The following is a 25,471-nucleotide window of genomic DNA, read 5'->3' on the forward strand; positions in this document are numbered from 1 at the left end:
TGTAGCTATGCAGAAGCCTACGTACATAGCCTGACATGCACCTCCAAAAAAATTTAACTACACATCAAAACAACACAGACCACAAGCCCTGTGGTTATTCAAAGAAATTGTGCGAACTGTAATGGGAGACAAATGGCTGCAGAAGATGAACCAATTCGGCAACTTGTCGACATGCGAAAATATTGGAACTGCATTTCCTCATCCATGTCTCTCGTTTGCAGAACAAGCACAAAATAATTCCCCCGCCCATGGCCTCTACTGATTCAGGGGCTGTACATTCTATCTCCTTCGATGTCGCCTCTTATTTTCCTTGCAATAATTGCAGTTTGATCAACTGCTACTCTATAATGATCAGCTTCAACTCAAATATAACACACTTGGTTTCAGTCGCCATGGTTTTCTCTACACAAACACACTGCCAACCAGCGTTTGGAGGTGGAGAATTGTATAGTGCTCACGATGGCACAGGCCACTACAGCGTAACAAAGGTGTAGAGTCGACACAGAAGTATTTGCCCTCAAGGCAACTTCCACCTCTCATGTTAACCCCTTGTCATATCGGGGATATCTGGGAGACGAAAGCAGGCCAAGATCAATGAGTCTGTCTCTGTTTATAAGTATGTGTGTACATATGTGTGTGGGGTGTGTGTGTCTTCAGGGCTTTATCACAAAGTGTGTCTACATGTGTTGGTCTATCTCTAAGCATGTCCATGTGTATACGAATCTGTGAGTCTACATTCAGTTTGTGTGTGTGTGTCTGTGGACAAGTGGCCTGTCTTTGTTGATTAGATAGGAGGTGAGCTCTGCAGTAGGTGGACATGCAGGCTGACCAGTACACACACATGCAGCGTCAGGGGGGAACATGGGAGCGGTGTTTTTCCGCTGACCCTCTCGTTTAGCCCTGAGAGGCTCACAGAGGTGATAACCAGTCTGGCTCGAGGTCACCCAGATAACACGCCAGTACACAAAGTATTCTTCTTCTTGGGAGGATACACACAGAGATGTAGGTGAGTATCTGTAAGTGCAGGAATGCATGCACAAATATCTTTGTCCGGTTATAAAGGCTCACAACATGAAAACACATCTCTCAACATGACCTGTCACAGATAGTGTCCATCAGGGGAATATACCAAATGTCAAAAGGGAAAAGATGGGCAGAAAGTGCAAGATGAAATGTCGAGTATGTCGTGATAAAGTCAGGGCATTAGTACATTATAGAAAGATCCTGAAATCATTTTCCTTTTACTGGAAATATTTATGTCATTTCAAACCAGGAAACCTCCAAAGGCAAATTTACTTGAAGAAAATGGAGGAAGACAAGTGAGAGTACAAGAAAAATGGAAACTAGATAATTTAAATCAATTGCATTTTTTAAAAGGTGATCCATTTGGGGTTAAAACAAACACACTTGGTTACACATGAAGGAAACATAATACTGCACTATGACACATTTATCACCCTGTTACTTTGACTCATTGCCAGTCCATTTTCAGAGCTGAAAAGTCATCTGACACAAAAGTCAAAGGTCGCCTGATGCTTCCCAGAGCAGGGACAGGCCAGCAATGGTCAGAGGATGTTGGTGGATAAACAAGAGAAGCAGGAAAAGAGGTTTGAGGATTAGGAGCTACAGCATCAGTGAGGGATCAGTGCAGCCTATCTCATTACTCCAAGGCACAATAAGCACAACAACTCTCCGAGCACTTTATAATTGCCGCTTCCCAGGCAGCAAACAAGCTGTGTTTATTATCCTTTCTACTCCTTGGTGCTTTTATAACTAAAAAAAAAAAAAATCATCCTCTAATTGCCACATTTCTTTAATACCAACGGGCATCGGTTTCACGGGCGGTTTGTCTCCTGTCCTGGAGACGGCTGGTTAATAAAGTTTTTATCCGTCAACTCAGAGCACAGGGGAGGATCCAAGGTCACCACTGCATACTCAGAACCTGGCTAGCCGAGGAATCTACCATCACTTTTGTTTACATAATTACATAAATGAGATGTAATTTTCTTTTCTCAGCAAAAAAAGACAAGTAAACATAATTTGAGGCTGATTATGACTCAAGGACTTTCAAGGATCTTTTTTTCCCCTTCACATTCTAATCATCTCTTTGGCAATTATGTGCATTTCAAATATATTCTCTCAACTTCCATGTTTGTTTTTATTATAAACAACAATCATATTAAATATGCATTTCATTTTAACCTAATTGTACAGAAGAGAGAGGGTATGACTGCTGCCAAAAAAATCTAAAAGATTTAACTAAACAGGAGCCACACTCACACACACACACACACACACACACACACACTCACACACACACACACACACACACCCACACCCACACCCACACCCACACCCACACCCACACACACACACACACACACACACACACACACACACACAGTAAACTGACCAGCTTCTGCGGATGTTGGATCTCAGCATGGATTCTTCAATCCAGTAGTAGCATTAATTAACAGCTAAACCTTACATGCTGGCCTCCTGAACCCAAAACAATAAGACTGTCAGTATAAAAATGAATGCAACGCGTCCAACAGAGCACAGTTAAAGTTCAGAGGAATCATGATGAATCATGATCATAATTACAGATATCATACACTTCAGGAGCCACAACCATGAGGTTAGCAAGTTGGTTAAAGAGGGAGGGGGGTGCTTAATCACCACAAAATAATGACTGTTTAGGTTATTTAAGTTAAAATGGCACCGAAACTGACCTGTTTTACAGGCATGAAAAATAAAAATTTGTTGTAAATTTAGATTTCAAACAAATGACAATATTTCATACTATATAGTCTAATTTTGGTCAATAAATCAATTTATGACCATGACAATGATACATTTAAAAAAATAATCAAATTCATCAGCAACTGTGCTTATTTCTTTGTATATGCATTTATAATGTAAATCTTTGCATATCTGCTGAATGTATCTACTTTGGTTGGCAGTGTGATCCTACATGGATATATGTGGATACTCTCATATGATTACTCAATAGATTAACCTCTCTCCACTCTAATCTACTTTATCCCATCAACTAAGTTAACTCAGTGGCAGCAGCTTCGGGGAATTCTACAATTTATGTCAAACATCCACAATGTCTTTACTAGAGAAGAATTACATATCTCAGAAATAAAACATACTTAGTTCATGGGTAACTTGCCGAAATGGAGTTTGCTAACAAGTTGATGTTGGAGGTTTTTTTAATCCTTTATTTTTGGATATTTGGATTTGGATTTGTATATATTTACTGATGTTAGGCATCTACAGGCTTGCTCCAACAGTATTTTGTTGTACTTGTACACTGACAGACAAAGTAAAGGTTGATAATAACAACAAGTATAGACAGAGGGTTGTTGGCACAAAGATAACATCACACCTACTGGGTATCAACGTATGCCCTGTTAATCAGGGGGCAGAGAAACTGTTGAACTATAGGATGAAGGTGATTGGTTAGTATGGTTAGTATTTGCCGTGCCCCATCGCGGCTTCTTGGGTTAATTCCACACCAGGGATTGCACCGACAACCAGTTTACAAGCTACAGGAAACCAGCATGTTATCATGGTTTTTTGCTTTTTGGCTAAACCACAACTTGAATTTGGGAAAAGAAGCCAGCGATGATCGAGAGAACACTGGACATTGTTTTTCATCGTACACTAGATCCTGGTGTGACTTCTGCCCTCAAATGTAGTATATGCACAGTTTCTGTGTTATGTCTTCTAAGTGGTTTGCCACATGTCGAGGTCAGGGGTAAAGGCTTGGCGGATTAGAGCCTATATCGAGTCAATGAGGAGAGGCCATATGGGCAAATGAGATCCATGTCGGAGAAGCACTAATCTGGAAATGCCCTCTCGGTGACCAGGGATGGACACTACAGCAGCTCAAAGGCTTGGGGATTGGAAAGCAAGCTATGGCCTTGCTTTACTGTACCCTGTACATTAGCTCCCCCATCTGACCTCCTATACCGAGAGAGGAAAGAGCCTGGCCTTGAAAGTGAAAAACAACAAAATCACAATCAAAATAAACATATACTCTACAGCAACTGTATTCATGCTATTCTCCCAAAATATAATTATATTTCTGATACAAAATATAAAATGCACTATTTAATGTCTCAAATTCAGTTAATTCTCCAGTATTTGCAACTTACTTCTTGGGTTTCATAAAAAATATACATACATACTGTATACTGTAGATACAGATGTGTTTGAAGGGAAATAACTCACAGATAAAGAAATTTATACAGTTATTAGCAGACTGCTGCATAAATGCTTGATGTTTGCCCCGTAGCAAGTAAAGGAAAAGAAAATCATAAATAAAGCAGTGGGAGGTATGGCAAGAGAACAAAAATTAAAGCAGATTTAAAAAAGAGGGAGGGGGATATTTATTATGATACTGTCCCTCTGATTGGCTGTGAGGCGGGAAGCAGAAGGACAAATGGACAAATCTGAGGAGCTAATAAGAATGAATACGGAACAGCCCTCATGGGCAAATCTGGCACTAAGATGATAATGAGATTATAAAACCCCACTATATTGCAGCAAATTGTATAAGTGTTTCATTGAACCTTGTTGAACTTTCATTTATGCATGCCAGGCTCTTTCCCTTTTTGTCTCTCCCCTTTCTTCTTTTCCGAGGGATGATGGGTAGAATATGAGGAAGGAGGAGAGGATAAAATGCCTCCTGGAAAGAGTTTACCTAGTGCAGGGGTGAACTGAAGACCACAGACTGGGTTTTCCAGACACACATCTCATTAGCATAATCACCAAAGCCTTAACTTTTAAAGCACTAGTGCTCTGCATTTCAGATATGATCATAAATAAAATTTCATATCTATTCAGCATCTTTATGCATTTGTTAATTTAAAATACATTACTAATACAATACAAAATCTATGTTGAGTAGTAAATACACCTGAAAGCCAAAAGCATCAACATTTACACACCAGTGTTTTATTTTTGTCTTGCCCAAGCCTCGATGTTTTCTTGTTCAGTTAACTGAGTCAGATTTGATAATGACATGTGGTGCAATTAATGGCTACAAAATAAGTTTTGTATATAAAAGAAATGATGTTCAATCCCCCGTACATTAGACAATCATCAGCAAAGGTGAAAGGCTAGAATGATTTTGTTAAAAGAGAGGATTTAAAATAAAAAAAAGCTGGCATATACAAAGGAAGACACAGATGAGATCTGTGAAAATATAAAAGAGCTTAAAGTAAAAATTAAATCAAAGTTAACTCATAGTTCAAACGACCTTTTTAGTCCTGTAAGGATAACAAGATTAAATTCATCCTGGAAGAAAAGAGAACTCCCTTTGCAAATAAAGCCTTATTTCATGTTGAGGAATAAAGATCTTTATATTCGTTTTAAACTGGAAGTGAAGTGAATGCTTATAGTAGACGTTACATTCAACAAGGTACAACCTTATTTTAAATCCTTGAGGGGGGAAAAAACCGTGCCCAGAAATCCTTATCTATTTTTTGTATTAACTCACACATGAACAGCTCATGGATCGAGAAAACTCCTCAATGATTATTCTCTCCTTACCACTGCTACTAATGCATTATAAGCAGTATTACCATAAATGGTAATGCTATATAAATGTCAGTATATTGAATCAAGAGCTACCACAGCAACATCTATACTTATTTAAAATCATATAGATAGGCCAATGCAACACAATACTTAATGCGCTTCACATCACTACTTAAGTATTTCATGGTGTTTAACTTTGACCTGCTCTCACAATTATTAGCTTGACGTATTGATCACCTTTGTTTCATTCTGTTTGTCGTTGAAGATAAACAAACGGCAACACCCTTGTCAAAGACCTGTAGTGAGGGCTTGTATATCGACTGTGTCGGCATATCTTTGATTCTGATCTCAGTGAAGATGCATGTCTGATAGACAGCAAAGCACAGGATTAGATCGATGAACGAGGATACTCCTTTAGAATTCATTCAAAGAATTGAATCAAAGTGGTCAAGTCTTTGATTCAATGGATATATCCCACAGAGACAGCACCGTACATGATAGATCAGATTACCCTGTCACCACCCGACAAGATTGCGACCTATCAATGGACAGGCAATCACAGAAAAATTACGATTTGGGACAGTAATCTATCACTGTTGGATCAGAGGTTCATTGATTACTGTTGCTCCCAAAGTTTCCTGATACAAGGACACATCAGTAAATTAATTTTATCCGTTCTTTTTTTCATCCTCTTAAGATAAATTCTGTATAGTTCTCCTTTTCAGGCCTCTGAGATAGACCAGTTAAAGAACATCTAACATGCTAGTGTTCATAAATGGTAGATTAAACTTGGGCTTGTATAGCTATGTGATTAAAAAGTGTGGCGTCCAAAGATTATTATTTTTAAATCTAGATTAATCAGTGAATTAAAATGGTCAATCGTGATTAATAGCATTTTTTAATCAGATGCTTGAAATTCCAACATTTCACATTTCAAAAGTTTTTGACATCCTTGAATTGTTTACTACTGAAGCTCAGGGTACTTTAGTTTTTGTGTGGATAAAAACCTGCTTTTATAAAAAAGAAAAAGAAAAAGCAGCTTCTGGTAGGTTTAATGTTTGGACAATAAATGACAAAATTGGCTTAAGATTGAATAGTAAATATAAATAGGAACGGTAAAAAGTGAAATGTTTGATATCACAAATATTAATTTTCTAACACTGCGGCTAAAGGATTCCACGATGGCTAAACTACAGTACATCGAAAGGGACAAAATAGCTCTTAATGAATGAGTTTAAATAAAATGATTGGGTTCATTTTGGGCCTTAATCATATCAGGATTCATGTTAACGCTGAAGGCCTTAATAAAATTCTGAAATTATGAGATAAATCAGAATTACAAGATAAAAAGTAATTATTATGACATAAAAAGGGTGAATTATGAGATAAAAAGTCCTAAAAAATACTTACAAATTACATATTACTGTTTCACAATTGTCTCGTAATTATGGATTAATGTCTCATAAAATACAAACTTTTTATCTAATAATTTTGACTTCTCATCTACTAATTTCTGTTATATATCTCATAATATCAATGAAAAACAGAAATATAAAAGGACCCCTTTACATCAACTAAAATAAATCCACTTGAGTTGATACAGTTGAACAGTTAAAGAATCAGTACTCAATAACAATGAACTAAAGAACAATCCCAGAAATTTGGAGTCTTTGGCTTCAGCATTTTCCACATCATTATGATATGGTCTGACCCAGACAATAGCCTGATCCAACCTCAGTGAATCCAGGTCAGAGGTCGGGGTCCAGTTCACTGGAGTTTACTTGTCTATTTCCTGCAACGCTGGTGCAAAGTGTGCTGGCTCGGCTAAGAAAACACTGAAACACATATCTGAAAACACAAGCACAAACACACAGACATTTTCATATGATCTTCCATTGAGGCAGCGGACTTCCACCTTAACAAGCTGAAAAAACACTGGATGAAGGGCGTGAGGTCAATACGAGAGGGCCTGAGTTTCCTCTTCAAGAGTTAAGTCACACAAACGTCAGTCAGACAGTGTGTGTGTGTGTGTGTGTAAGTGGGTGTGTGTGCCGTCGCTTGTGTGATGAAGAAGTGCCGACAGATAGAGGTGTTTCACGGTCAGCCGTGCGTGGATCAGGGGGGGTGAGGGTTACAGTCAATTCAAACCTACGGCAGGAAAGCGCACTTTCACAACAAGAGCGTGACAACGAACGTGCGCATGTGTGTGTGTTCTTTGTATCAGCCTGTCTGCCTGCTCTGATTCTCAGACACTCTTTTGTGTCTCTGTGGTATCTTGCTACATTAATAACACTGAGCTACAGCAGGGCGAGCCTTAGGTAAAGAAGAAAGGCAGAGTGACCTCTCATGTCATTGCAGAAATTATTTCTCATTTCTTTAACAATATTGCATCACTTTTTCAGCCAACTCCCTGCTATTTCATGAAAGATACTAGAAAATCAAGAAATCCTTTCAGCAACGTCCTCACTTTTAACTATGGAAAGCCTAGTAGGAAAGCACATAAGGTGTGCATATTAAACAGTTACTTTCAGTTGTGTATTTATGTTGTGAAAGAAAATGAAAGTGAATCTCTTTGTGCAGTCCATTAGGGTTAATTACAGCCTTGTGTTGGGATGCTTGTAACAGAGCAGGGTTGGTAATTAAAGTACAGGTAAGACATTAACTTACTTTTGTTAGCCATTAATCAGTGTTTACCTTCAGAGAGCTCTCCCTTTGTAATTAATAATCAGCTTGGACAATGAGTAATCACCCAAGAGGAAGTTGTGTGTTCATGTGTGTGCTCATGTACAGCATGTCTGTTTTATTAGCAAAAGGGGGCTTCCCACCTTTGAAATAGCATCTTTATTGATCAAACGAGCCATCATCCATCTCAACAGGAAAAAGTCAATAAACTTAGAAGCAGCAACAGAGGAGCCCATACAAGAAAAATCATCCTAAGCGTGTTTTTCCCCTGTCTTTACTTTCAACTTCATTCTCTCACATCTTGTTTTTATGCATCTTTTGACATCTTAACAGCAAATTAAGATTTGGAATAAATATATGATTACCATGGTGAGCATCAGCCACTTAACCAGCACCCCCCTTTTCCAACATCTGCCTTGTTGCAACTTCCCCACACATACACGCTTTTCCAGCGGGAGATTGGTTAACATTTTTCTGAATATTTCGCTTTTTTTTTTTGGGATAGATCCGACCTGATACGATTCTGTAAGTGTGCCAGGCCACTGCGAAATGCCAGAGCAATGTCCTCCTTGTTGGAGCATATTCCTCTTTTAGTATATTTAAAAAAGGACAGAGAGAACAGAGGGAAGATTAGTACATGCAGAATAATGTGAGTGAACACTCCTGCCATGTGTTTTTCTCCCTCCCTCTTAGGCCCCACCAGAATGCCATGCTGGTACACTGACGTTGCTTCACAGATGATTAGGAATAACAGACAAGCTCTGACTCCACTTCTCCCTGCCTCTGCCAAGAATCTACCAGCATGAAAAACACAATCACCAGATCATCACTGCACTGCACAGTAAGGCAGAATTCAGGAGGAGGCGAAAGGGAGAAGAATATAGAAAGTATGAAAGAGATAGGAGAGAAGGAAGAGAAGATACACAGGCAGAATAAGCGGAACATCAAGATTTGGTCTTTAACACGTTCTTCCATCATGTTTATACTGCCCGGTCTCAGTGCCCTTTAGACATCTAAATGTGTATGTTTATGTGTGTGTGTGTGTGTGTGTGTGTGTGTGTGTGTGTGTGTGTGTGTGTGTGTGTGTGTGTGTGTGTGTGTGTGTGTGTGTGTGTGTGTGTGTGTGATCACTTATCATTCCCAACAGAAGCCATACCGGCATCACTGTGATCAGGGGTGTTTCCAGATTTGATTGACTGTGGTGACCCAACCCAGACATTGACTTAGTCAGGGGTGGCCTAAAGTCTGTGTTCACACATGAAACTTGTCCAAATAGCATTTATTTACCATATAAATAAGATTTATTTGGGGGATTTTTATGCCTTTAGAAGAGAGACTGGACAGTGGATGGAGTTGGAAATCAAGGCGTGAGAGAGTGAGGAATGACAAGAGGAAAACAAGCCACAGGTTTGATACGATCCCAGGAATGTAGCCTCTGTATGGTGTGTACAAACTAACCACTAGGCCACCAGCACCCTAATTCTTGTGTTTTTTTTTAAATTTAAAAACAACATAAATCTCCAATGCTTAGTCCTTGAAGGACCCAAAAAAGAATAGTATAATGCACCAATTAAAGAAAATATGCTACACTACAATGCCACAAAACATACTGCAGCTAGTTTGAATGTAAGTCCCACCCTCTCTCTGGCAAGACAGCCAGTAGGATTTCTCTTGGCACCTGGGGGGGGGGTGTGTGTGTCATATTATCAGGAGGGTGAGGGGTCGAGAGTTGGCAAGGGTTCACTCTTCTGTTCTGTTCTGTTCTGCCGAGACACTTTGTGGTCAACCCTGATTACCCCACCTACACCCAAGCACATACTCTTAACATAGCAACGCCGACAACAGCCGTCATGGCAGCAGAACAGTTGACTGTTGGGAGCTGTGTGTGTTCATATGTGCCTTGATTGAAGTGCCAGGCCATGATGCCCTGACAGCCTTCTCTCAACCTTGTCCCCTTTGCTGCTCTGCTGTGACTCTCACCACAATGGCCGCTGCCTGTGAAACCTGCCAGGCTGCCAAGGACACAAAGACGAAAGAGACAACCTTTGACATCAGAAGCTGCCACCAAAAGACCAGAGACAAGCTGAATTGGCAGCTCTGTTAACAGGCCAGGGACTCAGATCTATTCAGCTTGGTTTAAAGTTGCAGAAGTCAATAGAGCACAAGTCAATAGTGCATGGATACAGATGGACGCTGTGTCAAACAGGTCTGTGTTAGGACAATGTCAGGCATGCCAACGGATTTTGAAAAGTCGAGCTCAATATCTTGGCTCAAAGGTTGCCATCTTTTGACCGACAGCAGTCCCTTAGACGAGACATAAAACATCAAGGCTAAAAAAGTGACATTTGAACATGAAATACAGTATTGGGTTTTGTATTGAAGGCTGGATGACATTTCAAGGAGCTGATTCACTGGTAGATGTTAAGGCCACCCTCCCACGCAGCTCAGTGTGGAACATGGTGTTTTAGTAGCAGAGATGAGATAGCAGTGTTAGAGATGTATTCACTGACATATGCAGCATGTGTAAGATGACCTATACATTCACCGTGATGTCACTGCAGGGCTTTGAAGAGAATGAAAGACCTCCAGAATGATGATGGAAATAAGTGTGGTGTGTGTGTGTGTGTGTGTGTGTGCAAGTAAGAGTGTTTTGTATGTGTTCACGTGTATCAGTCGATGCTTCAACAAATCAGGTAAAAACAGATGAATTATACAGTTATGTCTGATAGATATTGTTTCTTAATATTTGACTTTCCTCTTGTCCCTGTGTATGCGCGCCTGTGCGTGCATTCCTGAATGTGTGTCACTCTTCAAACAACACTGCAATCATCATCTCTTATCAACGGTCATGTCGAGGATTACAGCTTTCATCCCTAATCCTACATTAAGGACACATTCTAATGATGGCTGTGACATCATCAAGGCCAGTCAACCACGGAGAGGGCGCAGAGACCAGAAAGCCAAACACCACAGGAGAGGATTAATGAATATAGGAGAGTGAGTCGATAATGAAAAAGAAAGAAGGGCACCACAAAGAAGACAAAAATAGAAAAAAAATCAAAAAAGCACATTTCTGTGGCGTGCATCAGACGGCCTCTGTTTCTGTGTGTGACTCAAGTTAAACTGCTGCTGCTTCGGTATTTTCTTAGTTTCAGCTCTACACAGAACTCATATCTACCCATCAAACACAAGCATGTGCATACAAAAACATGGTCAACATAGCACACTGCACTAGCACATGTGCACTACTACAGAGAAAGCACACACAGATACACAAAAAACTTGTAGGATTGTATTTCTATTAAGCACAGTGATTTAAGAAAGAAACTCCAGCAAATAATTTAACCTACTAGAACTGAAACTTCATTTGTGACAGTCTCAATTTGATTTATTGCATTAGCTGTTACTGGAAAGATATAGTGCCTAATAAACACATCACGTTTACTCCTTGTATTTGAATTATTAGGACATCATAAATGTGCCCTTCTGGAATTTTCTGCTTGTTTTAAAAAGTTACAAACTAACATTAAACACTAACGCTAGATAATATGTACATAGCACCTCATGCTAGTGTATCAGTACGTTTAGTGCTCTTTTAAAAGTCAAATCCCTTGAACAATCATTTAATAATATGCTGGAAAAAGATATTTTGTAACATTTTAAATAGTGCTGAATTGCCCTCCTACACAGTTTGTTTTCTACCTGCAGAGACTCGGGGGCAGTCAGTCAGCATGGGATCCAGCGGTGTGTCCAGGGGCTCTGGACTGGATACCCAGTTACAACAGTGCTGTAGGAAGAGAGAAAAAGAGGTTAGTGATTAAAAACTCTGCGTGCAGATTTAGTTCTTCCATTAAAGGCATTTTAAACGACTTCTATATGGATTACTTATGGCATGTTGAGGATTTCTTTGCGGGAAATGTAAACCTGGCAACCATTAGCCTTCAATATTACTTTAACAAACACAAATAACTATGTGCTCACAGACTGAAAAATAAATAATACAGAGAAACAAAAAACACTTGGGATTGTATATCTATTAAGCACAGTGAGTTATGATTGAATATTGTTTTCACATACACAAAGGAATACACACGCACAGACTGAAATATAAAAAAGGCATGGATTTTGATTCTAAAGTGTATTTATATTATCTTGAGGTTTTTGATTATAATAAGAAACCCAAAGAGATAACAGTAAGAAATAAAGAGAGAAGTACGCAGAAGGCAGAAGGAAGTAAGAATAAAAAGGTATGGGAGACAAAGAAAATTGGGACAGGTGTGGAGGACAGGGGGGGGAAAAGGTCAGTAAGCAGAAAAGATGTGTGAGGATGAGCGAGGCTGGGGGAGAGACAGAGAGAGAGAGATAAAGAGAGACAGAGAGAGAGAGATAAAGAGAGACATAGAGAGAGAGACAAGAACACGCAATTAAAAGCCGTGTGACATGTTGCTCAGACAGCTTGGCGTTTGTTTGTGGTGGAGTCTGAGGCCTTCTACCATGCATGATCAGTGGGTGCCCTGGGGGAGGGTGTCTGCCCAGCTTGCTGACCCATAACCCCCTGCAAACACCCCTAGTCCTCTCAAACCCCCTGCGGTTGACAACTCTACTGTCAGAAAGAAGAGGAGACCTCTTCATCTGTTTTTTTTTTTTGTTGTGCGCTGTCTTCATCTCCCTGTCTGTGTGGCACTCCCTCTTTGTACCTGCTGGGTTCTTTCAAACACGAGTGTTCATTTACAAAATCGCTGGTTTTCTGTTGATTAACTAAACCCTTTGATACTTCAAAATAGTGTACTTACCCAAGATTTCAATTTCATTCTCTTGGTTTACAAATAACGACATATCAAAGTGTGTTCTTCCCTTTTGACCATGCAATGTGGAGCTGTGTGTGGTGGCTTGTAAGGTTCATACAAAAACAAGGGAAAAGGGAGAGAGGAACACAGGGAGGTTCACAGGGAAATCTAGGAGAAGACGTTCCCCAAGATAAGATAAAAGTTCAATAGAAGAAAGAGAAAATGTAAAGAGATTAGAATGTGCAGCTGGCGTCCTTCGGAATCACTGCTTATCTGCCCTTGTTTACTTTCACCCTGGGCCCCTGACAGTCATTACAGTGTTGTGCATGCTTGTGTGAGCGTGTGCTTGTGTGTGTGGGTCAGTGATTGCATTGCGGGGGGTCTCCCACGAAGATGTGCAGCGTTGTGAACCCTTCAGACACAAAAATACAAATGCACATGTGCTTTCACATTTTTGCCCTTAGTCACCCTGACTCCCGAGGCCCTGGAAAAAAGAGGGACTGGATACAAAGATCTATGAAAAACTCCAATTTCTAAAACACACGTGCACGCACACGCACACGCACACGCACACGCACACGCACACACACACAGACAAACATTTCACACTATACAAAAGTGCAAAAAAAGGGCAACATTCCACTTTTACAAATCCCCATCCAAACAACCAGCACACTCCATGAAACATTGAAGTATTCTGAACTGCTCAGTACACATAGAAAGACAAACAGATTTGTTGTCCTTTGTTTGTTGTTCAAGACCACATTGAAGAGGTCTGCAAAAAGACAAAAGAAAGATTTATTTTCTTAAATGACTGAGATAGGGCAAGTACAAACTATGTCTTCTCCTTTTTTTTTTTACTTCAGTGATGTTGATTGTCCTACAGAGATGCAATGGTGCATGTGTTTGTTTGTTTGTTCCACCAATTAAAAATCTGCTTTACGCTCTATGAGTCAGCCTATGGAGAAAAGGTTTGTTAAGGCTTGCTGACAGCCTTGTTAGGTTCTTGTTGGGTTCTTGTGTGTCCTTGGTTCTCATGATCTTATGATAGTTGTTATGGTGGGTCTTCTGATGGGTGGGATAAATATGTTTGTTGGGTATTTTGTTGTATGTTTTTTTTTTTTTTTTTTGATGATGTGGTTATTTTTTAGGTGCTTATGTTGTTTTGCTATGATCTTTGTATGATTTTGCTGTATTCCAAAGCACTTTGTAAACCTGTGTTTTTAAAGGTGCTATATAAATAAAGTTATTATGACTATTATTATTATCATTATGATTGTCTCAGACCCTAGCCACGCTGTGAACAGAGAATATGACACATTACTATCAAACCTGAGGTGCACAGTTGCACCCTTTCACAAGGTCAGACTGAAGCACTCTTTTGTACACATATCACTTCTGTCATTAAATATGGAACTTCATCCCAGATCAAGGGTATGTTGAAGGCCTCTGAATATTGTATGTTTCTTTGAATCCTGACTTAAATTTGTATGTTATAAATGGAGCTGCTGTGAGTCAAATTAAGACTGATAAAAAAAGTTGAATCAAGCAATCATTAATTCAACCAACAGTCAATATGTAAAACACTGAATTGAAATGCACCTTGCTGTCACTGTACAGCCAACTACAGTTAAAGCAGCTATGAAAAAAAAATGCCTGATTGTTCATGTGCCACATCTTGCTCTGTCCCTAGTGATTTTACTTTAAGCTTTTAAAAAATATAGAAACTCATTGCAAGAGATGATCAAGATGAGGCATCTGGCCCATGTATGCAAATCTCAAATCAACTAATAAAAAGTAGCGCATTATTACTCTCTTTACAAACAATAATTCCATTGGGAAATGTTCAGAAAGAAGCCTACTGTAAAAAATAATGTTCGGTTCCTATGTGTGATTAATTCCTATATAATCTAAAAAAAAAATAATCAGTTCTCCAGTTCTTCAGTCCTGTTAATCGAAAGGGCTTGCATTTGAAAAGTGTTATAGTATAAGAGGAACCAAAGAGGTCATGGACAAATCGGCAGAGAGATGAGGGACTGAGCAGGATTGGGGCTTTAGTGTTGGGGGAAGATGACAAGTCATCCAGTAAACACTGGCATATTGTGTATTTTTAGATCCTCTGCTTTGCCCTATATGTGCTCTCCTCTGAGCCTGGGCTGGAGGGCAGAGCGGTGCGGAGCGGCACAGGAGCAGTGGGGCTCCTTGACTGCTACATCAAGTGTCTCATTGTATCGCCTTTAATTCATTCAGTCTGTCTCAAGGAAGATGTCAGCTGGGCTGTGGAGCAGTGGGTTAGAGTCGGCTGGAAGGAGGGGAAGGAGGGGAGTCTTTCAAAGGGCCCTCCTCCCTCCCCCTTACCTCCACCAGCACCACCAACGGAGGCAGGGAGGCCGGGGTTTGAATAGATTTGTCAAGGCAACAACACACATGTGCTGCGTGCACACAAACGCTTGCATAAATGCACGCAAACACACACACACACACACACACACACACAGACACACACACACACACACATATAGAGCACACAGCCCCAGTGCTGTGGGAGACCGCAGGCATAACAGCAGTCACATAAAGGCGAGGCCTGCTGGCTGGGATTAGAGGAGAGCGATGTGACAAAAGGATGGCACATCAGATCTGCTGCCTCTGACGCATAGCATCATCACTTCAAGCAGCTCGTCTGCCGATCAATGGCACCATTGAACTAAAGGCAGACTGAAAAACAAACATGTAAACAGATTTGACTCTCCCCCCACCTCAGCTGCTCTGTGCATGTCTATCTCTGTATGCGTTTGGATTAAGGCTGGATATACACACGTTACCATGTGCTCACAAAACTAGACACATTTTTGCACAGTGTGTTTTGTTACACTTACATCCCAACTTCAACATCATACAGGAACAAAGTTGAAAAATGTCTCAAAATTGTGCAAGTTGTCAGAGCAAGTAGAAGCTGTTGCTTAATGCTAAAGCTAACCATTGCGCTAATAGTTTGGTCCGAGTGTGTAATGACAAGCAGGTGTCAGCTCTTTCCCTCTGCGCCGATGCTTTTAAGCCTTCTTTGTCGCATGTGTTTCTGTGGGTCTGCATGTGTGTCATCCAGCACCTGCTTCTCTCTGCAAGTCAAAGTGGAAGGCAGCCTGCTTCTTTCACAAACACAACAAACACACATGCACACATACTCAGAGGGTAATGGACCAAAAACTCTGCACTCAGCTGATGGCAGGGTGATCTAATGGAGCCTTCATGGGGACCAGATAGGTCTCTTATTGGTGTCCATATCAACTAGACAGAGAGTGCAACAGGAATACACACATACTGCATTTAGAAAGGAAGGAATACTCCCTGCCCCCCCCCCCCAAAAAAACAGCTGCTAATAGTAAATAACACACTATAAATTCAATTTAGACCCAAACTAAGAACATTTATTATCACAATGCAAAACCTGAGCATTAAACAACTTCCTAAATAAGTTGATGGAATAATAAAATACATTTAAAATTCCATGTTGATTTTAAAGGACACATAGGCTATTCCATGTAGATCTGAATACAAATAGCACACAAAATATATATGTAGAGTGGAAATAATCATATACAATTGCCTCCATTTAATTGTAAAACCCCATTTCTACCACCTCTTTCTGAGAGCACCCTGGACTGAGCCCAATGACAGAAACTCCACGCTAAGTGTACAAAGTCTCCTAAACCATAACATACATGACAGCCTGCAGCCTAACTTCTCAGAAAGTAGTCCTGAGTATCACTTTCTGCTCACTCTCAGTGTGTCTGTCTCTCTCCCACCTCCTCCAGTGGCTGTATAATCTCTATGGATTAGGATGGTTTATTCATGACCATAGTGTACTCTTTATGACTGTGTGTGTGTGTGTGTGTGTGTGTGTGTGTGTGTGTGTGTGTGTGCGTGCGTGCGTGCGTGTGTGTGTGTGTGTGTGTGTGCTCTGGGCAGGCCACTAGAGTGTGACAGCAGGCCAGCACAGTGACAGGAGACACCTTGGAGACTGTGACAGGCTGCCAGCTGTACACCATCATTCGCATTTCTCTCCCTCACTCACTTCTCCTCACTATACAACTCATCTTTCTCCACCTACATCTCTTCTTCTCCTCTTCTCCATCTATATTCACTCCATTCATATCCTACCTGTCTTTTTGTTTTGCTTTTCTACTGCTCTACCGTGGGCTTTCTCTGCACCAGTCAACGGGATTTAAATAATTGAACATTTCCCATACTTTATTTCTTTGCTTATTTCTCCTTCAGTTCCAGTCAATGAATGGATATTTTCTATCTTTTGCCTCTTCTTAATACCTCATTTTTTTTCTGCTCTCTCACCTTTTCTCAGTGTTTTGTCTCCTGGCAGTGACGTCAGATGCCCCTCATCTGACCCATTTGCTCCAAATAACCTGGCCCAGCAGGCACTGATCTCCAAATCCCATCTCCTCTCTTTTACTCTCCTCTTCTCATCGCTCCATCCCACTATCCTGTGACCCCTCGAACCCTGGAGGGAGGGAATTAACTCTGTCCTAGGAGAACAGAGCAGTGCACAGCTGGGGGTGTGCCAGCATTGCATAGACATGCTCATACGTCACCCATATCTATGAACCACCCAGGACATTATTCAGGTTCACAGCTCGCGCTTCCCCCCTTGTGATATGCGGTTTCTTCTTGTTGTGTAAAACCATAACTTTATGTGCATTGCAAGTGTTGTTCATGTTTTCGCAAGATCCAGCTTTGTATGGATTGTTGATGAAGAAGTCCTTTGTAAAGGAGAATTATACGCTTCTGCTGTGTGATCACTGAAAGCCAAACATCGGGAAACTGAGCCAACAGTACAGACCCCCAGATCAGCTTAGAGTCATGGGATTAGCATATTGGGAGGAACACAAAGGGACTCTGACCTTTTGGTGGGAAAACAAAGACATAGACAGCATTGGTTTTTTAATGTAAATGGCTGGGACAAATTAGATTTTGGATTTACCTCAATCCTCTTTCTGACCCGGGGCTTGTTAACTAGCACTGCCATCCCCGGGTGATGTGATGAAATACTGAATTTGAATATGAGCTAGTTGAGTATAGGGTATTATTTGAACACCCCCCAATGGATAACACGATACTTCTCACAGATCCACAGTATATACAGTATCTCTGCAACCACAATGGCAGACAAAGACAAGACACTTTTTTGTTGTCATGAATACCATTTCTATCCATCATGGAATTGACAAAAAATAAAGTCATTGACATCTGTTATTCCAATAATTAAATCCAAATGTTTTACATTTCAAAAGATGAAGGCCTTTTGTTGCTGTAAAATTAATATTAAATTGAAATTGTTCCAATGTTGTATATGAAGATACCAGTTATGCCTGGGATAACTATAAACTTGCAACATGTTATGAGCACTGTAGTAGAATACTGAGAGAAATCCTGGGTTGGTAAGGATACAATTCTGATTAAGGGATAAGGTTTGAAAAAAGAAAGAAATCTAGAGAATTTCAAATATTTATCTTTTATATAAATGAACACAAGTTTTTTTTTTGTTTCACAGGAAGGGCAAAGCATAGCTGTGCAACTGCTGTCCTCTAGATAAATTCTATTAAAATTACACAAGCTCTCCTCTTATTTCAGCCAAAAAGGGACCATGGGTTAATGAGTACGAGAGAGAGTGTATCCTTGCCCGTCCCTTTCCTCCAACCGGACAAAGAAGGTTATTTCAGATTTATTGTTCTGGGTAATCATCACAAATAGAAAATCACTTAGCATTCCAATTATGATGTGTCCCTTAGATGAATCAAAAAATAGGAAATGCCAGACAGGGAGAAGGGGGCCAGTGCAACCTTGAATCCCCACAACACAAACTTACATACATACTTCAAGACAACATATCTCAGCACACAAACCAAACACACAGACAAAATGGGAGATGACAGAAATAGCAAAACAAAAGGCAAGGGGATATAAAAGAGGATGTAATACAAAAAAAGATATAGTGTGTGTGTGTGTGTGTGTGTGTGTGTGTGTGTGTGTGTGTGTGTGTGTGTGTGTGCGTGTGTGCGTGCGTGTGTGCATGTGTGTATGATATTTGCATCTCTGGCTCAGGTCTTGGATGGTCCTCATCTGTATGTGCATACTGAGTGAGCCCAGGTGCTGCGTATGGCTCAGAGGTCACACCAGAAAGGGCAAGTGCTAAAATGAAGCTAACACAAATGCACATGTGCACGAGCATTCTATCTCACATGCTTACCCACAAGCACACACAAACACCAGCATGCATGCACACATGCATACCATGGAGGTCTAACTGTCTTAGTTATTCCTTGACATGCACCCAGGAAGAGTAGTCAGGGCTTGTTTAAAAAAAAAGACACAGAGGGCAAACACGCAAACAATGGTTCTCTGTGAGTGTTAAGTCTAGCTGCTAGTCCAGGGTACCTGTGTAGGTCAACAGGGTTCTGAAGGTATAAATATAGAGTAAGGCGAAAGCTGGGATACCTTCGCTCATAGCTGGGAAATTTACATGTCAAGATGAAATGGAATGGACCCTTGTACAGTTTGCCCGTCTCCCTTTGCCTTCTCTCTGACGTCTCTCTATTAATGTATGTCTTTTGGATTCTGTTTGTGCTTTCGGGCCTATGTGTTTGTAGCATGTCTCACAAAAACCGAGTGAAAAGTTGTCATTTCCCTTGGTCTTAATAAAGTGTATGAAATTGTATAAAAGTAAATTCATTTTTATTTGGTTATCTCACCTGCTGCATCCAGTCTAGTGTCCCTTTGCTGGTGTCCTGTAGCCAGATGTTGTGAGCCGAGTCGGTCAGAGCCACAGCGCACACTCTGTTCTTCACCTGCATTTCCCTCTGATTCATCTGCCAAAGAAAACAAATCAAATGTTAGTCACCAAGGCTGCACGGAATCACTCACTTTTGAGAAACAAACTGCTCATTTCATACAACTTTGGATTGAAAAGAGACATGATGCTGTGCGAGGTTTGAATTCATGTTAAGAAAATAAATGTGCTGTTTTAATTAGATAAACAAGTGTTAACGTGTTTTAATAAATATCAATTGTATGTAGTACCCTACTAAGATGTTATTCCCTGTCAAACACACACTGTCAGCATGTTCCCCTGACAATGATAGCAGTGGCCCAGTGGACAGATTTGTAACCAGCGGACGCAGATTCGACCTGGTGTACAGCATAATGTAGAAAGTGAAATATGAAAGAGCTCTTCCACCATAGCGTGTCCTTGTCACGTTCTGTGCAAATGCCCTTCCCTGTGCACGTTCAGATACCTCGGCCCCCATTCTTAATACCCTTTCCCTTCACTTGACACAGAGGATGTGGTGTCCACGGACTCGTCTTCCTATTCCCCTCTGAATGTCAACGCCAAGGAAAATGTCACACAAAGAACTTGTTACTGCACTACAATAGACTTCCCACACTGCTAGTCCCACCCCAAGGAGTACTGAAGCCAGGCCTTGGGAACGAGCTGTTTCACTCTGCCTTGCTTTAAGATAAAACAGGAAGAAAAGAGAACAGGACTTACAACAATAGGTTGACAATCACTTACAGTATACATTCAGTAGGGCTTGGAAAAAAGACTTGTGAACTAAGGATATTCAAGCAGTGCAGAAACTCACTTTTATTGGTTGTTACCTGACCAACTACAATTTACAGATAATGGCAAATAATCATCTAGCTTGTGCTTGCTTGTATTTATTGAATAAATATGGGCTTTTAAAAGCATAGTTGGAATACAATAGAAAAGGGTTAAGGCTTGAGTACAAGCTGTGGTTTGATCAGGTATAGAGGGTATAAAGGTTCCACAACATCATGAATCAAAGTCTGACACTGAGACTAAAACTAAGCAATTACCCCTCTTAGACAAGTGACACTGGTCATCTACCGCCAGCACCGGCGCAGACTGGCTGGCTGTACATCAAAATGAAGGTGGGCATTTGAATACATCCTCCCATGCCCAGCCAAATTAAAGTGTGAGTATATAGAGATAAATGGAACCTATTAAGACCCTAAGGACTCATATATCATACAGCTGATAAGGCTTCCACTGTGGAGTCTTCACCATAGTGGGGGATAGAGCAGACTAAGAGGGAAGGTAAGAAAAATGGTTTAAGTCTGCAACTGTTATACAATAGACATCAAAGATGGAAGCAGCACGAGTGCTCACACAAAATCTCACAATTACATACCAACACACGGTCAGATACACACTCCTTCTATGTTCTCCACCCTCTTCCATGGTTGGTTGAAATGCTTTTCTCTGGCAGAACTCGGTACGTGGGAGTAGCAAAGTCAACCTTTAAAAACTGGAAGTGTCAGTCAAGGTCCTGTTTTCTGGCGCTAGCCAAACTGGCTAGTTACAGAGTATAGCAGCTAGCAGAGGCCAGGAAGCAGGAGGCAGTGTTCGACTGCCCACGGAAAAATCTAAGTGCATGGCTTCAAACCAGTCAAATATAAGTCTGGGCAGAAGCTTTAGATTTTCCACTTTCGAGAGGATAAATAGGTCTCTACTTGGTCATATTGTTTGTCCCTCTTGGGCCCAACATTTTTCTTTCAGATGGAACAAGTACTTCATGGTTTGGTTCACCATAATATTCAAACTGTAACTGTATATGCTATAATATATTTGAAAAATGGTGGAAGTTAACTATGTTTGCCAAGATGAAATGCTTTAAAGTTAAGAAAATATATTAAATATATTCAGAGAGATGGAACAAGAAATAGAATAAGAATATTTGTGAAGATAACCAGAGGAAGTGTATGAATCAGAACAGATAGAAGAGCACTGGACAATTACAGTAAGGGGTAGTTTCCATGAATGACTGACAGTCCCAAGATGAGGAAACAGTATGTACAGTATAGTCAAAGAAAAAGACACAGATGGTAGAGAGGAGGTGAAGTTGGGTTTTAGGTGGTTCTGAATTGACATGCCTGAAACTTCAGTGCTGCATCTACAGTAATAACTTAGACAGTGCATGGTCAATCTTGCAGAAACTGACATCTCATCAAGCAGACAGATGAATGGAGATTTTTAATTAACATGTATTATGAGGTCTTTAGATCTAAAAGTTGCAATTGGAATTCTTTAGATAGGGCACCTGTAAAGACTAATGTTATCTTAGTAAATATTTTTTGGTTTGAAATTCTATTCAAACTTCTTTCTCTCTTCCCCTCTCTATCCAACATTGTGTCAAAGTTTCTCTCGATTTGCTATTCAAAGCAATAGATCAAATGATCAGGACCTTCCACCAAACAAAGTCTGTTTTTCTGATGATGCTTCAGCTGCAGATTAAAGACCATAGAATTCATCTCTCAAGTCTGGCTACATCAATCATTTTCTCTCACAGCTCTCATTGCAGCTATGCAAGCAGACATGTGGTTTGCTGTGGTAACAGTTGGGGGAAAAGGTTGACAAAAAATGACTCCAGGAGAGAGTGGCTATGCAGTTTGGCCCTTAACCGCAATGATTCTGACACCACTGGGTCCCATGTTTTACAAGCCACAATGATAACTGTGGTTAGCTGCATGTTGAAAGATAAATCTAAGTGTGTCTGTGTCTTCTGTTAGATGGAAGAGACTCAAGGTTAGCTTACAAACCAGCTAGAACCATAAAGCCACATGTTCCCAAGAGGGCTGAGACGTATTCTCACATGGCCCATCATGTTGTACACATCTATGTTTGTGCGTCAGCGTTAGCCATCTTTATCTAGAAAGTTAGACGTGCTAATCCAGTGTGTAACCACAGACTGCAGCTTTAACAAGGAAACAGGCCAGCTGTTGTGATAGGTCTTGTATCAGACGGGGAAAAAGAAAGAAAAACATGTGGAAATACTTGTTGCGCTAAAACCAACACACAGATGTTGAGACATTTGCCGCCTCTCTGCTGGCCTTTCCATCTATGCTATAGCAGCTGGATACGTGGATTGAACTTTGGTTTGGGGGTTAGACATTAGGGAGTATAAAACATTTTAAGACAGAGTAATGTAGAAGTTTATTCGAGGAGGTTGAATGGATAACAAAAGTATTCTTGGAGCACTAAGAAGGACTAAGGACAAAGAGCAAGACGGAGGAGAGACGGACAAACTTTACTGATCCCCAAGTGATAAATGTATTTTTTTCCCCAGCTCACATGGAGATCAGACCTTGAAGTCAGTTTCAGAGCAGCGTCTCCGGAGCAAGTTTACTTCATGATCTGAAGCCTAAACTCTAAAAAAATAGGAGGAAGATCAACCTTAAAGGCTAATAATTCATATCACTACAAGAGTTTGAAGGACAGCCTCCTTAATGTACTTTCTAGGGTACATTGATGAAATGTAAATCATCCCCATTCTTCTTCTGCATCTTTACCGGCTCATTAATATAATTCTTTTTTACTTATGAGAATTATTTTGCATCAGAAACAAGTGCGCTATGGAAACACACTTTTAAAGGATTTTGTGAGTTGGATTTATTTTCACTCCATCTACACATTACGTTTAAATTCCTCTGAAGCTGAGTCACATCTGATGACGCAAACTTCAGTTCACCCCCACATATATTCAAACTCTGGATGAACTATGCAATCCTTCAACCTCTTTCCCCCTCTCTTTCTCCTCCTCACAAACCATTGCTCTTTTGATTCCTCAGCAGAGGGCCTGGTTGCTATAGAGCTCCACAAACATCACAGATTTCTGACACCCTGGTTGGCACAATTCGACTAATTCCAGCTTTTCACAAGCTCTATCAAATAGCCGAGCACCACACATCGGAGCCACACAAACACACACACACACAAATACAGTGACACACACATACACAGAGAGACTGTTCTTTAACCCCTGTATCTTGTACCTGACCTCTCATATGGCCCTCGGCAAAGTACAGTGTTTAGCGCTTTAAGCTGCATCCTGCTACAAAGCCAGCTAATTGCTGTACTTTCTGTTGAGTATAATCTTATTTCACCACTGACATAGAATGTGATATGTAATGGGTGTGTGTATGGGAGTCCGTGTGTGTGTGTTTGTGTGGATACAAAGAAGGGAAGGGGGGCATATTAATCATGTTTATTTATCTGGACTAGGAGTTGAAATAAGCGACGAGACATCATTTAACAGCATGCTAAGCTAATCTCTGCTCGAGATAAATACTTCATTTCTCTCCTCTCCCCGTGACGCTCCTTTGCTCGCGACTGCTCTGCTCACGCTACATCTAAACACCGGCAATAATAAAGACAATTATTTAGGCCTTTGATAATTATGTGTCAAAGGCAGCGAAAGCCACTAGATAATTGGGCGAAAACTGAATGGTAATCCACAATGGAGATCCCCGTGGGGAGACAGGCAGACTTATCCCCAGAAAGAATGCAGAGCAGGAGAAAAGAGAGAAACAGGCAAAGACAGAAAGATGAGAGCTCTTTAAGGGGCATTGCTCACTGTCAGATAGTCAATGTGAAAAGCCACAATTATACAAAGAGAGAGAGTGGGAATAGAGTGCAGCAAAACAAGAAGGAAAACAAGGGACAGCGAGAGAATGACAGAAAATGAGTGAAAAAGAATACAAAATGTGGAGTGTTAGTGGGAGTGGGCAAAGACTGAGCAGAGGCCAAGGGAAGGGAGGGGAGAGAGAGAGAGAGAGAGAGAGAGAGAGAGAGAGAGAGAGAGAGAGAGAGAGAGCAAGGAGCGCCCCGTGACGATGCCAGTCAGAGATGAGGCTTATAATGTGGCTGCTCCATGCACTGCCAACAGCCGCAGATAATCTAGGACTACCCACTGAGCAATGAAGCACTGCTTAAATATTTGATTGATTAACTGTCCTGTTGCTGCCAGAGAGTAAGAGGAGAGCATCAGAGAAGCCAGGACGAACACAGGAAAAACAAACAAACATGTATGCGGGTGCACGCCGAAAGGTTGGGAAACACATGGCGCAGACACACTGACACATACACCCCCAGAAATCCCTACACGCCAACATTGGAATAGGAGCACAAACACAAACACACACAGACGTGTACACATTGCAAGCATGTGTAGAGTCTGCAAAGACAGTGGCAAGGGCTGGAAAACAAACATAAAGGCTGACTGATGCAATAAAGACAATAGACTTTTGGACAAACAGTGGTTAAGATGATGATCCTCTGTTGGATTTGCTTTTAAACACCGGTGGTTCATCAGTCAGCACATGGATGACGTTCATGTGCTATTTCTCGTATTCCAATCTGTTCAGAACTGTGTGTTGTCGGCATTTGATCTCAGGTCATCGTTGGGTGGGAGTGGAAGCTGCAGCGTGTTCATTGACTCTACCTGACCTGTCTGTGACATATACACACACACACACACATACAGAACACACTTTTCCCTGTTCATCCCTGGCTGTGAAAACACAGGCAGCTGGCCCCCCATGCTCTGACACCCTCTACAGGAAGAGACAACACCAGCGCT

At 40.8% G+C, this 25,471-nt stretch overlaps 1 protein-coding gene across 2 annotated transcripts in view; it reads right to left on the reverse strand.

Moving 5' to 3' along the window:
* arb2a (ARB2 cotranscriptional regulator A) overlaps positions 1-25,471 on the reverse strand; it is a 145,415-nt gene that overhangs the window by 32,444 nt on the left and 87,500 nt on the right. For both annotated transcript variants that reach the window (XM_065965385.1, XM_065965387.1), the window contains exons 9-10: positions 19,784-19,900; positions 11,938-12,022 (exon numbers count right to left, since the gene is read on the reverse strand). In XM_065965385.1, coding sequence (XP_065821457.1) covers positions 11,938-12,022; positions 19,784-19,900 — 202 coding nt within the window. The remainder of the gene's footprint in view (positions 1-11,937; positions 12,023-19,783; positions 19,901-25,471) is intronic.

The sequence above is a fragment of the Labrus bergylta genome, chromosome 2, assembly GCF_963930695.1.
Source record: "Labrus bergylta chromosome 2, fLabBer1.1, whole genome shotgun sequence".
NCBI lineage: Eukaryota > Metazoa > Chordata > Actinopteri > Labriformes > Labridae > Labrus > Labrus bergylta.